The sequence below is a fragment of the Pinus tabuliformis genome, chromosome 9 (genome assembly GCF_031772625.1).
Source record: "Pinus tabuliformis cultivar Carrire ecotype Pingquan chromosome 9, CPIR1, whole genome shotgun sequence".
Classification (NCBI taxonomy): domain Eukaryota; kingdom Viridiplantae; phylum Streptophyta; class Pinopsida; order Pinales; family Pinaceae; genus Pinus; species Pinus tabuliformis.
In genome coordinates this window covers 147710316-147724360 of record NC_142307.1, presented here as the reverse complement: position 1 = coordinate 147724360, position 14045 = coordinate 147710316, and the positions used below count along the sequence as shown (strand labels likewise).

The 14045-nt window shown below is 40.4% G+C and overlaps 1 protein-coding gene across 5 annotated transcripts in view; it reads left to right on the top strand.

The window, feature by feature from the left end:
- LOC149147539 (folylpolyglutamate synthase-like) overlaps positions 1 to 14045 on the top strand; it is a 592546-nt gene that overhangs the window by 270555 nt on the left and 307946 nt on the right. For all 5 annotated transcript variants that reach the window (XR_016262194.1, XR_016262193.1, XR_016262192.1 and 2 more), the window contains exon 6: positions 7499 to 7582. Coding sequence is in view for 2 of the 5 variants with exons in the window: in XM_089437869.1 (XP_089293995.1) it covers positions 7499 to 7582 (84 nt within the window). In the remaining 3 variants the exon portion in view is untranslated. The remainder of the gene's footprint in view (positions 1 to 7498; positions 7583 to 14045) is intronic.

Below are 14045 nucleotides of genomic sequence, written 5' to 3'. Positions count from 1 at the left end.
ACCAGAACTAAAATATGGCACACCAGTGGTGATCTCCTGCAATATACTCAAGGCCCCATGATACATGTGCCCCATCCTGTGGTGACAAATCTCACAGAACTCTGAACTGCTAGATCTGCTGCCGGTCCTGTCTCAGGTGCTGCTACTCAATGCCATTAGGGGCTGGAATGAGAACTTGTACACCTTGGCATGGCGCTCACCAATCTCTCTAGCTGAAGAAGCTAGAGTTCCCCTAGGATATATAAGCACCTACCCTTTCTTGAACAACACATCATACCCTCTATCCTCAAGTGTTGAGACAGATATCAGGTTCTTCTTCATTCCAGGCACATATAGAACATCTGACACTTTCAAGGGAGGTTTGGGTCCCCTATCAAATGTCAATGTCCCCACACCGACTGCTCTAACAATGTTGTCATCACCAAGTACTACCTCCATATCAGTATCACCCTCTGAAAGCTTTGAGAAGTACTCTGACTCTTGTCATGTGGTGGGAAGCGCCACTGTCAACATACCAAATGCTAGAAGATGCTCTACTAGTAGTGGGGAATGCACACTCCCTCTGAACCTATATGGCAGGTGATCCTGCACTAGTGGCCTCACAAGCTATGAACCCAAACTCCCGATCAAATCTCTCTGAGAAGCTCTCTATCTCTGCAGAAGCTGCCATGGGTTTGTCTTTCCCTTTCTTGTTCTTCTTCTCTGGACACACAACAACTTAGTGTCCCAACTTTTGACAATTCCAACATTTGACTTTGGAATAGTCTTTCTCCTTGTTTTGCTGCTTGCCTTTACCTTTGCCTTTGCCTCCACTATTGGAAGCTTGCTTGTTTGCTTTGCCCTTCTTGCCTCTTGCTAACAATGCCACATTGTCATCCTCCTCCACCTGTTTGGCTGCCCCAAGATGGTTCTTTCTGATCTCATTCTGAATGCAATCATCCCATAACCTCTCCCAATCGGGAAGATTTTCCCATGCAACAATGCCATCCACAAAATTCTCCCAAGTCTTGGGAAGACCATTCAAAACAATCCTCACCAACTCAGTGGGTGCAATGATCTCACTTGCGGCTGCCAACTCATCTCTCACTAAAGTGATCTTTCTGAGGTACGTTGTAGCACAATCAGTCTTAGCCATTTTAATGGCCTTCAGTTCCTCCTTTAGGACCATTTTTCTGTTTTCATATGAGCTTTGGTAAAAAATGGTCAAGGTTGTCCACATCTCATGTGGATAAGTCTTTCCTCTCACATGAGGAATGACATGATCTTTGATTCCTTCTAGAATCAATCTTTTTGCCTCAGCATTCTTTTTGTTAAACTCTGCCAACTATATAGGGTCAGCAGGTACTGCTATTGGGTTCTGTGTGGTATCATAATGCCCCAGACTTCTGCTTCCTCAAACATGCTCTGGATTTTCTCCTTCCATGCACTGTAGTTGTTCTGCCCATCCAACTTGTCTTCAACTCTCAAATCGAAAGACATGTTTCACTATCCTACCAAATTGAAAATTTCAAATTTGTGGTAAAGGTTTCTGTTTTCTGTGTAAAAATCAGCGTGCTATAATTTTCACTTTGCTATCCCAAACTACACTTTTCATTCAACCAAGCTTTGATACCATGAAGAAATTTCAACCCCCACTCCAGTTATCAGTGTTCCTTATCACTCCTTGCATTTAGTTTTAAATCCAAGCATGATAAAAATTCTAAAATCTGGAAATGATAATATTTTTCTGAAAACACAAATTTAGAAATTTCACAACTACTAAAATTGCAGAAATAAAACACAACAAAATTATGACAGCCACAGACAAAAAATAGCACAGTGATTTTTGGTCAATGTGACCCTGGAAAAACCCCCTACAACTTTTGGGGAAAACCAGTTTGAGAACTCTTCTTTATTTTTGAAAATGCTTTTACAGAGAAACTGAAATACACAATAAAAATTCCAGCAACCACAAATTACAACTTATCTCGATTATCGTGCTTGAACTCCACCTCGAAAATCATGCCAATCAGCGAACAACCAAAACATAAATTTTTATAGCATTAAATGTTGTATGGCCAGCCTCGAAAAACGTGCCTAGAACTTGTTCCTCTTCCTCGATTTCTATGCCTTTCTCCTGCTGTATGGTTTTTCCTTGTGATGCGTGCCAATAAATGATGCTGCCCAGATTTGTTGAAATGTCTTGTTGCTGCTCTCCTTCACTTCCTCACAACTCAGAAATTTTCTACTTGCTCTCTGCTCTTTCTCTCAAATGCTCATGAAAGAATGAATTGATCTTCTCCTCTTCTCTTCTCCTTTTATTCTCTAAATGACCTTTTGGGTTACCCTAAGATCTAATAGATGCGATTCATTTAGATCTAGGGATGAGAATAAATGTGCATTTAATTCTCACTTTCTATTTTTTAACTCTCCTACTTAAATAAAGACCCACTTAGCTTTTTATTTCCATAGTCACTTTTTCACTTTTTAATTCTTCATTAACTTTAATAAAGTCACCTTTAAATTAGAATGTAAGTTTACCACTTATAAAGTCACTTTTAAATTAGAATGTAACTTTACCACTTATAAAGTCACTTTTAAATTAAATTGACTTAACCACTTATAAAGTCACTTTAGGAGAACGGTACAAATAAATTTGGACACTTTTCCCTAGGCCAAAGATCAAAGCCTTAGGGAACCACTTGTCCTCTGGTACCCAAATTTTAACAAAGACTTCTTCAAGAGTCTTGAAGTCTTTAAACATACCAAATGCTTGGCCTGACTAGTTCTAATTTTTCTTGAAGGGAAGGGTCCTTTTACATGCTTTCCACTTGCACACCCTTAGCAAACTCCATCACGATCCTCTCTAATCTTAGGCATCCTAGAAACCATCTTTCTCACATGAGGCAATGCTTTATAATGAAGATGAATGAACCTTTGGTGCCATAGTTCACATTGATGATTACCATCTTGAAGCAATGCATGCATAGGTCTTCAATTGAGTAGATAAATATCTTTAAATCATGATCCCAGAGTGAAGACAAGTAATAATAATTATACATACTGACTTCATTGCCTGCAATGATATAATTCATCTTTGATTGTTGCAAAAGAGGTTAGTCTAGAAAACTATCATTCCATCCTTTGCAAAAGTCATGATTCTTTCCTGCAATCACTATTGTAAGTAAACCCATAACCTTTCTCATCAAATATAACGTGAGAGAATCAAAATGCCCCTATCTTCAGTATTCAATTTCTATCAATTATTCTTTCATAACCTTTTATGCATTATACTTCTTTTTAAGACAACACTTTCTTGCACATGCATAAACAAAAGTAAAACTACTCTTTACTTTTACATGCATCAACAAGTACCAAAACCACAACTATTAAACACATGCAACACTTTAATTACTATATGCAAAATTACTATCATGTCTATTTATTATTGGATTAGGGAGCAGGCTTTCCTGAAAAGTGATGACCTCTTTTTCCTTTCTGCTTCTTGTCTTGGGCAACAAAGGCATTAGGTTCTCTCTCTTCATGCTTAAGAATTCTTCCTCTAAAAAATCACTTTGACCTCTTCTTAACTACACCTTCACAGGAGCTCATCAAATGAGTGAAACTTATCATTTCTTCTGATGTAGTAATAAAAGTTTCCCAAGTTGGAGAAAGATCTCCAAGCGTAATTAGCACCATCTTTATCCAATACAAGTTCACCAAAAGTTGACAATTGATCCTTGAATTTTGATATGCTCATGAAGTATGCATGAATGGTCTCTCTTCTGTTCATCGTAATGTCCTTGAGTTGATTCTTGAAGGAAAAGATTTGACTCAAGTTGTTTACTCGATACATTCCAATCAGTTTGTCATACATTTCCTTCGATTTCTTCAACTTGGAGACATAGGTGATGAGATGATCTACAATAGAATCAACGATAATCTTTTTAGACTTGACTTCTCCCTTCTTGTATCTGGCCTTGACAACAACATTCAAATTTTCTGGTGGTTTTGCTACCATGCCTTCAACATATTCCAGTAATCATGTTCTTCAAGAGTAACATCCAATCTTGCCTTCCATGGACCAAAATTTGAAGCGTCATTCAACTTCTCTTCATTCTTGAAGTATGAAAAAGACATCTTTCAGCAGAAAACAAATTTCAGCAATAAGTCAAGCAAATTTCAACAACAAGAGGGAGCAGCAAGTGATATTTCAACAGTAAATAGGAGCAACAAGTGATATATCAATAGAAAATAGGAGCAACACGTGACATTTCGATAGAAAATAGAAGGATGACAACTATTATCTTCTTCGGCTTGTCTTCACCAAAATCTTTGATACCATGTTAAAATTCTGAAGTTCTATGTTGTAACAATTACTTATTTCAAAAACTTCTTTCTGCTGCAATATTAGTTAAGCAATTGTAGATAGAAGATAAATGAAAGGCACAATAGAAGACAACCAAGAACATAAATGAGACATAGAGAATTTAGGTCCAATGACCAAGGCAAAAGCCACAAGAGGAAAACCTAACTAGATTCTTCTTCTATTAGATATCAATTGTTCAACAGAGATACAGAGTACAATGAGAGATCAAGAGAATGAGTAAGTCCACCCAAATCTGAACAAGCTATATCATAAAGATCACTGGTAGTAGCAACAGATGCAAACACTGAATCAACACTGAAACACTAAATCAACCTTGGCTCACCAAGTTCTGCTCTTACTCTCCAAGTCTCTCTCTCTCACAATCTTCTTCAAGTCTCTCCAACTCTTTCTCTCAAGTTTGAATTGTTCTTTCACAATGCACAAGTAGTGAGAATGAGATGATATGAGATAGATATATAGGAGGAGCAACAAATTCTGGTCATAAAGAAGGAGCAATGTGCATGCCTTGAGGAGTTACATATGCCATTTAGGGAGGTACACATGCCTTTGTAAGTCATGCCATTAAGGAGAGAATGTAACATATGAATTAAATAGTGCGTAAGAGGAATCTTTTATGACATGCTTTAATAAGTGTGTAAGAGAGAGTGTGACATAACCATTAAGTGAGAGAGAGTAACATATGCATTAATTGAGGGGAGTTACATATATCATATGATGATTAAGTGCCATGATTGAGAAACATGAATTTCCTTTTAATTATAATATAATACTATCATAAGTAGTAATGATAATAATAATAATAACAATATTGATGATTAAGTGGAGATTGAACTATTAGGATTGATTAATGATAAGTTAAGTGATTTTCCATCAACTATACTTGATTACCAATTGATGCAAGGTGATTAACTATTTTTAGAAAGTCATATTTGAGACGCTAGACATGAATTTCTATTTTTAGAAAGACACTCCAGAATGGTCAGAAATGGGATTTAGCTAAGGAAATTCATCCCTTAGCTGCCAATTTTCAACACAAACTTGCAACTTGCCCCCAAGGCCACACCATGTGGAGTTAGAGACTTTCTCCACGATAATCCCAGGTGTGGATTTAGGCAGAAAAATGCTCCAGCTCTAGTTCGTGGAACAAAAAAAGATGAGGACATCTCTGTAGATTGTAGGTATAGCTGTGGAGCCCCTTCCTCTACCGTCAATGTTAAATAGCCCTGAAGCTCTAATTGCTTGTTTGTCCTTGTTTGCAGCTGCCTCTGCTTTCTTTATTTATTTTGCATTAATTACGTCACATGCAACTCTCATAATCTCTAGCCTAGATTCTTTACAAATCCCAACTTCTTTGCCAGAGATATTAGCGAGATGGAATTTCAACCTGAAAACCTGTCTTGTCATGTACTGGCTACATAGTTTGCAATGTAACCTTTTGTCTGCTGTCACCTATAAGTTCTCCATTCTACCAAAATAGGTCCAAAGTCATTGGCATATTTGCAATGGAAGTGGACAACTTCAAAATTCAAACCTAAGGCAAACAAACACAAGAAAATGACATTAAGATCCCACTGGAAAAAAATAACAACCTGCTAATTTAATAAATTAATTATCAAAGATTTAAAAAATTATATTAGATAATCAGTGACTAAAAATGACAATATGAGCGTAGAAAACAAATTGATTGAAACTTGTTGTCCCATTTCTAAAAGAAAAATTAAAAGCCCTTATAGTAGATATCATATTCGGGATTAACTAACTGCATAGAGAAAGTCATTAAACTATGACCATATCCATGAGTGTTAGTCTCAACTGACCAAATTTCTCATGATTTTGAATAGTCCACATAACACTCATTGCATCGGGTGATGTTCATAAGGGTGAAGAAGTGGGATTGATATTAGCGAAATAAATCACACAACATTAATTATCACCTCCGGGGCTTGCACTTGGTAACCAAGACTTACCGGGGGTCACCCATGCGAAGACTCCTCTGGCTCAACCATGCTAAATTGTGGAGTTTTCCCAACAATCAAGCCCACTTAGCTTGCTACCCCATTTGCAAAACCAACCTTTGCAAGTATTGTAGCATATGAGCTATTCAACTAGAGCTCCCTTCACTCTTTTCATTTAAGCATGAAAATCATTGGCGAAATGTTAAGAAATAGAGGAAAAATGTAGGCAAACAAGCAAACAAAAATCTATGAAAATAAACATTAAGATGATGGGGTTCAGCTACATACGTATGAATGGAATGCAAAAAATCTTGATGGTGGATTGGTGGTGGCTCATTAGATTCCTCCACAATAAAAAGGGATGCCCACAAACCCTTCTCCTGCCTTCTTCAACCGCTTAGAAAAAATGTGAGAAAAAAGACAAATCTGTCTCTTTAATCCGCCCTTCACACTGGCCTGAGAATTTTTTCTGTTAGGTGGTGATAAATCAGAAAAAAACACGATTTGTAAGGGGTGATTTATTATTTTGCTGAAAAAATCACGATTTTTTAAATATTCATTTTTTCAACTGCTTGTCAGCATATGTATCCAAATTGCTAATTTTCACAAACTAGGGACTACAACTGTAGCATGAAAGAGGCTCTCGAGAAAGGTCATATAAGGACCACAACGATTCTAGTAATGCCATGTGTGCAGTTGATGTAGTCACAAATATGAATGGAATTATCTTGGAAATATAGGCAGTGAAGCCATTATCATTCTTAACATGCAAACTGTTATGATAGTTGTCATAGGTGCTATCGTTTCAGCATTTGCTACCACCAAATATACGTAGTGATAACCATGCAGTGGACCACACGGGAGTAACATGGCATAGAATAAGACACAGTGAAAGAAATTCATAAGATATCGAGATAAATGTTATACATATAAAGGGTTGATTTTGAAATTGGTAAATATCATGTATTAATATAGGTTTGCAATCAGGAACAACTGGAATTCTGATGTACTCATTTAGCCCGTTGTTACATTTTAAATATCATATGCATACTTCCCATGTAAAATGTTGTGGAATGGTGTTTAAAGTTTAGAATTCACACACATTGTGTTTAAGTCTTCCTTTATTTCTTAATGAAATAAAATTCTTTATTTGTGGAAAACTTTCCTGGTGCAGGATAATTGTACGAAGGATGTGCCTATGCCTAATTATTTCCGCCTCCTTACACTAATAGCATTCAAGATATTTACATCAGAGAAGGTGATAAATTATACTCATTTACTGTGCTCCTATTGTTCTAATTTCTAACATTGCTTTCTGCCGAGGTTTCTGAGGTTCTGGGCTTATGTTGTCATTTTCAAGTAACAAATGCATATTTTTGCTATGTCTAAGTTGAAAAGGAGAGATTGTATATGAGCTGTTGTGATTGCATGCTTTGGCTTTATGTCATGATATCTGTACTAAAACACTTAGAACTTATCCAGGTTCATTGGAGTTCCACAGGCCCAACATGGTGTGCTTGCTGTGAATTGCTGGCATATAAAATAACTGGACCAGTCAAAGAATGCATTGCTAGATGCAAGATTCTGTTAACAATTTGAAACATGCAATGAAAAGAGCAAATTGAGTTTGAAATTATTGTTTCCTAGGGTTAAGGAGACAATTTGAACATCTTGCTATTTGCTTGTTTTTGTAGAAGACAGTAAAATAGGACTTTATCTCAGTCTACTAAGTCGGTTACAATTGCACAAGCACAGTCCACCCTTATTAAAGAGGAACAACTGCAGAAATTGGGAAAATAATAAATACATTCAAGTTTTATTAGAAAGGCATTAAATGAGTACCTAGTTGGAGGATACTGCTCTTGTGAGATGCCTTAGAACAGTGGATTGAAACCACATTGCTATTCCCTAATGCTACTATTTGAAAACTGCAATGCAACACAACAAAAACCAAAACAAGGACAAAGCACCAAAACAATAAACGTCTTTTTCACAAGGGTAAATGGGTGATAGAAACTGGTAGAAAATTAGATCCGACAAGGAATCTTCTTCATTTTTTAAGAAATGCATCATATATTATCTATGGATCAAGGAGTTGCATCACAAAATGAAGAGAGTTACAAGAATCTAACAACAAAATTACAAGATATTATCTGTCCTAAACAACCCACAAATGCGAGCATATGATCATGTGCCCCAATATGAAGGGAGTCAACATCTTTATAGAAAAATATGAGATTGAACTTAACAAACAAAGTCAATTCCTGCTTAAAAGGCTGCAATTCCCCTAACATAAGAAGGGATGGTTCCTGTTACTACTCATGTTAGCAGGGTTGTTGAAGATCCATACAACCTGCTAGGCCAACACACATAGGACAAGGACCCACTGTCATCATAGCCCAAGTCTACCAAAATGGCTATGGGAGGCTTCCCTTGGATTACTCCAGCCAACCAACACATGACCAGTGGCTTGTAGTGGGGTCTAATGGCTGAAGTGGATTTTTATGTTGCTTCCTTGCTGGCCTATAGTGTAAAATTTGCAGAAAAATATACTAAACGAGCAAAAAAGGCACTCAAAACTAAGAAGATATGTTCTGAGTATTCAAATTGAGTATATAGAAAATATAATAATCAATTCTTCATTTGTTTCTATGATTAAGACCAGTGTTGAAAATATCGGTATCGGCAAAATATCAGCGAGGGTCCAGAAAACATCCTATCGACAATATTGGCGAAAATATTGGCAAAATATCGGCAAATATCGGCAAGCATAAAAAGTAATTTTTTCAAATTTTTAAGCATAGTCGATATTTTGCCAATATTTTCAAAATATCGCGATATTTTGCCGATATTTGTCGATATTTGCTGATATTTTGAAAATATCGCGATATTTTCTCGGCGATATATCGTTTTGTCGAAAATATCACGATATTTTCGAATATCGCCAATATTATCAACAGTGTTTAAGACCATGGTTAGAGGGGTTGTTGTGTAGAGGAGCCAAGGGGGCCAAAGGGGGATGCAGAGATGGAGCCCACACAGACACTTGGAGGGACTGCGCAGAAGGGAAGGAACACGTGGCAAGAGAGAAATTACGTTGGAGGAGGTGGGCCTCGGGATTGAGAGAGGCAAAGGCTATAAAGGAGAGAGAAGCCTCCTCATTTTGGTCATTGGATTATGTGCATTTGAGCTAGTCACTTCGACTTAGAGCACGTTGGCTGTTTAGCTAGTCTGCAACACTGTTTAGTGCATTGGGTGTCTCCGTTCGAAGATCTCACCCTTAGCCCCGGGGGACTTTGAGTGCCTGCTCAGGCAAGGTAGTTCCATCAGTATTTTGCAGCAGTTTCATTGGTAGTTGGCAGGAGGAGTATGGATGACTGCGCAGTGTTGGGAGGGATGACGCAGTTCTTTTTGGTAGGAGTTTCGGATTGGGGTTTTGCAGGAGGATTTGTGCTGGGAGATTGAGCAGGGGATCAGCCCTTGCATATTGGAGGATCTTGGCAGAGTTTCAGGCAGAGTTATGGAGTATTTTCTTCAATGGCAGTGCAGAGCATTGAGGGACTGCGCAGATCCCCAAGGGGGTGATTTTCAAGGGTCAGCTATTTCAGAAAAGCTTTCTGGGTTTTCCTGGGTTTATTGAGTAGAGGTTGATTCCAGAGTTTCAGCATTTTCTGAGGAGGGGAGCAGCCCAAAATCCTCATTTGATTCCAGCAGTAGCAGCGACACAACAGTTCTCTAGCAGCTTGGACGCAGTTCAAAGAGTGGCCATTTCTTTGCTATTCTGAGTGTATTTCTTCACTTGCCTTGTGCAAGTTGAGGTGCCATCTTCCTGATCACCTCCTGTACTCATTTTTCTACTCAGTATAATAAAATGGCTTAGCATTTCTCGCTGCATTACTTGAGTATCTGTTTATATTTCATGTATACATTATTGTTGTTGCACTACTATTATTATATCTCTATGATTTTCCGGCCACTATACCACTTGTACGTTTTTCTGGTTGAGACTTCGCTGGGGTTTTGAAGAATATTCTGGGTTAGGGATATTACAGTGGTATCAGAGCATAGATCTGGCTCAGCCTGTGGAGCTAGCAATTTATGACACCAGGGGAAAAGCCCTACATTTTTTATAGAGGCAGGAGATACAGAGACACTGGGCGTAGGTTGGAGAACACCTACGGAGGGGGAGATTGTGTTTCGGTGGTGGACACAGAACAAGAGGAGCCTGTGGTGGACGCAGAACAGAAGGAGCCTGTGGTGGACGCAGAGCAGGAGGATCTAATGGCAGATGAAGATGGGAAGAGATTTGCGGATATGCTCCTCAAATCAGTGCAGGATCTGTCGAGGCAGATTGAGGTGATGGGGCAAAGATTCATGACAGTAGAGGCTAGACAGCGTGAGAGCCTATGGGTTTTCCAGGTTGGTGAGGGATCGGGTGCATCCCACCATTTGCCAGAGCAGCGGGATACTACGCAGCAGGTGGCCTCACATGTCCCTACACGCTCTACCATGCCCACTTTCTTAGGAGCAAACATGGGGGCCGTAGCCCAGCAGGAGGCAAAGCCTGGTCATATGGGCGATTATTTTGCAGATTACTAGGCCTATGGGCAGGAGTTTAGGGAAGCCCTCTCATTTAGAGGCTTTGTTCAGCTCCAGCGGGACAGTAAACCCTGCGACCATTACCGAGGATATCGGCATTATCATGATGTTGACACCCACCATGCAGCGAGTAGATTTCAGTTGCCTACGTTTGATGGTTCATCAAACAGTTCGGCAAAATCTTGGGTGGAGAAGCTGGACATTTATTTCTAGCTTAACCAGATGTCGGAGACAGAGGCCATCAAGGCGGCAACATTGCATTTGGATGGTGAGGCTCAGGATTGGTGGTTCCATGGGATGGTTACACTCGGACACTCCACAGTGATGACATATGCCGAGTTCACCAGGAGATTGATGGAGCGATTTGATCGGAGGGATCCAGAGCAGCATTTTGTTGAGCTGACAAGGCTCAAACAGACAGGGAGCCCAAAGACCTACATTGCAGATTTCTTGAGGGTCTCAATGATGGTGCCAGATCTATCCACGACATGGAGGATCTATATGTATGTTGAGGGGTTAGCAGAGCCACTTCGGGGTTTAGTCCGATCCACTAGACCAACCACACTCCAGGATGCTATTAGCAGGACCCGGGACTTACAGGATGTCTGACCGAGGACTCGGACACCTTACCCCCAGAGACAGACTTTCCAATCTAAGGGAAAGGATGTGAGGATTCCACCTCCAAAGGGGAATCTAGGACAAGTACAGATTGACGATGATGCCAGGAGGGAGCTGAAGAAGAAGCGGTTGTGCTTCACCTGTCAGGAGCCGTGGGCACCAAGACATAGATGTGCTGCTGGCAAAGCACATTTTATTGAGGTCTTCTCAGAGAGCAGTGGGGAAGAGGATGATGTGGAGGCAGGAGATAGTCATGTCGTGCAGGGACCTTTGCCACTTCCACCGCCAACAGCAGGTGGTGCATCTTTTGCACCTACCGGAGGGGCCCTTGCAGCATTGCGAGGAGTTCCCAAGTATCTGACACTACGCGTACAGGGGATAGTACGTGGCCAACGAGTATCAGTTTTGGTTGACAGTGGGGCAACCCACAACTTCATCGATGCACAGATGGTTGAGCGGAGAGGTATACAGACATAGAGCTTTGATGGGTTTTCAGTCTTGGTCCCAAGAGATCAGACCATGATGTGTGTTCGTTATGTTCCAGAGCTATCAATGACGATGGGCACCTACACATTGACTGACCACTTTTTCGTGGTTGATATTCCGGACACCAACATGATACTGGGTGTTCAGTGGCTCATCACTCTAGGGAAGGTCATGACGGATTGGAAGACCCTAGAGATGGAGTGGGATGATGAGAAGACATGGAGGCACGAGAAGATACGGGGACAACACACATATCCGCCTCAGACTGTTTCGGCTCATCGGATGGAGGCAATCTTCCAGAAGGGAGATGTAGAGTGGGCAGTGGAGCTGCGTGCATTAGAGGCAGGGACCACAGGGCAGACAGTACATCTAGAGATACAGGCCATACTTGACCGGTATGCCATAGTGTTTGGGGCAATGTTGCACGAAGCGGGAGCGAAGCGGAAGCGTTTTTTGGAAGCGGGGACGCCGAAGCGCCATTTTCCAAAAATCTAGGAAGCGAAGCGTCCGCGGAAGCGTCTGCTATATATATATACATATTTTATATTTTTTTGCATTTATACTCAAAACAAACATCCCAAATACCAAATTAATTGTAGAAGACATGAAAACATGCATATTTTTGCATAAATCAAGATAGATATAAGTTATAACATCCATTGTACATTAATGATCTAGAATATAGATTCTTCTCCTCTTGTCTAGCCTTTGCCTCTACCTCGATTATCTAGGGATATTAGTCAACATTGCCCAATTTTGATCAAACTACCTAATTCAAGACTTAAAATATGGTAGAAAAAGCTTAACATGTTTGATCGATGATTTTGACTTGATTGAAAGGTAATTTTTTGCTAAGGGCGTGCCGCGTGACAAAGGAGTTCAACAATTAACACCACCAACACCAGGGTACATATAGGGCTTGGTGCTCTTGATTAAATGCTAATCGCGTACCTTCATACTTGATATAATCTAATGAAATGCCACAATCCCATTGATCCTGAATACCTGAAAACTGTTAAGTCTGCTGAATTTTGAATAGGATATGAAATTCTATTTTCTCCATATGAAGTCCAATGAGGCTGGAACCACTCTCAAACATCCCGAGTCATTTCATGGTAATGTTAAAAATTTAAGTAAAAGGATGAAAATGAAAAATAAAGGAGAATGTCACTTTTACTTTAAGAATTTAACATTACCATGAGGGAGCATCTGCTATATTTATATTTTTTTTGCCTTCATTCATCACCCTAACCCAAGGTGGACCCACCCCCAACAAGCAAACTCACCTAAAATTTAAAAAAAAAATTGAAAAAAAATGATTTTCTAAACGCTTTTCCGGAAGCTTTTCTGGAAGCGTACGGAAGCGTCTGGGAAGCGTACGGAAGCGTCTGGGAAGCGTACGCTTCCTCCTCCGAAGCGCCACGCTTCCGACGCCCGAAGCGCCACGCTTCCGACGCCCGAAGCGCCGTACGAAGCGCGCTTCGGCGCTTTGGAAGCGGCGCTTCCGTACAACGCTTCCAAATTTCCAGGAAGCGGCTAAAAAAGCCGAAGCGGCGCTTCCGAATTCGGAAGCGCCGCTTCCGACCAAGCTTCCTAGGCGCTTCCGTACGGGACGCGCTTCGGGGCTTGGAACCGCGGGGGGGGGGGGGGGGGGGCGCTTCGTGCAACACTGGTTTGGGGAGATTCCGCCTAGACAGCCACCGGACTGGGGGTTTGAGCACACCATTGAGCTTGAGCAGGGTATACAAGCAGTGATTACTACCCCCTATAGGCATCCCAAGGCCTATCGGGATGAGATTGAGCAGGCCATTTAGGAGTTGCTGGCTCTTGGGCACATTCGGTCGAGCACGAGTCCTTTTGCTTCTTTCGTGGTGTTGGTGAAGAAGAAGGACGACACATTGAGGATGTGCATTGACTATAGGGCCCTGAACAAGAAGACCCTGAAGAACAGGTACCCCATACCCAGGATCGATGAGTTGATGGATGAGTTGAGAGGAGCACGATTCTTCTCAAAGATT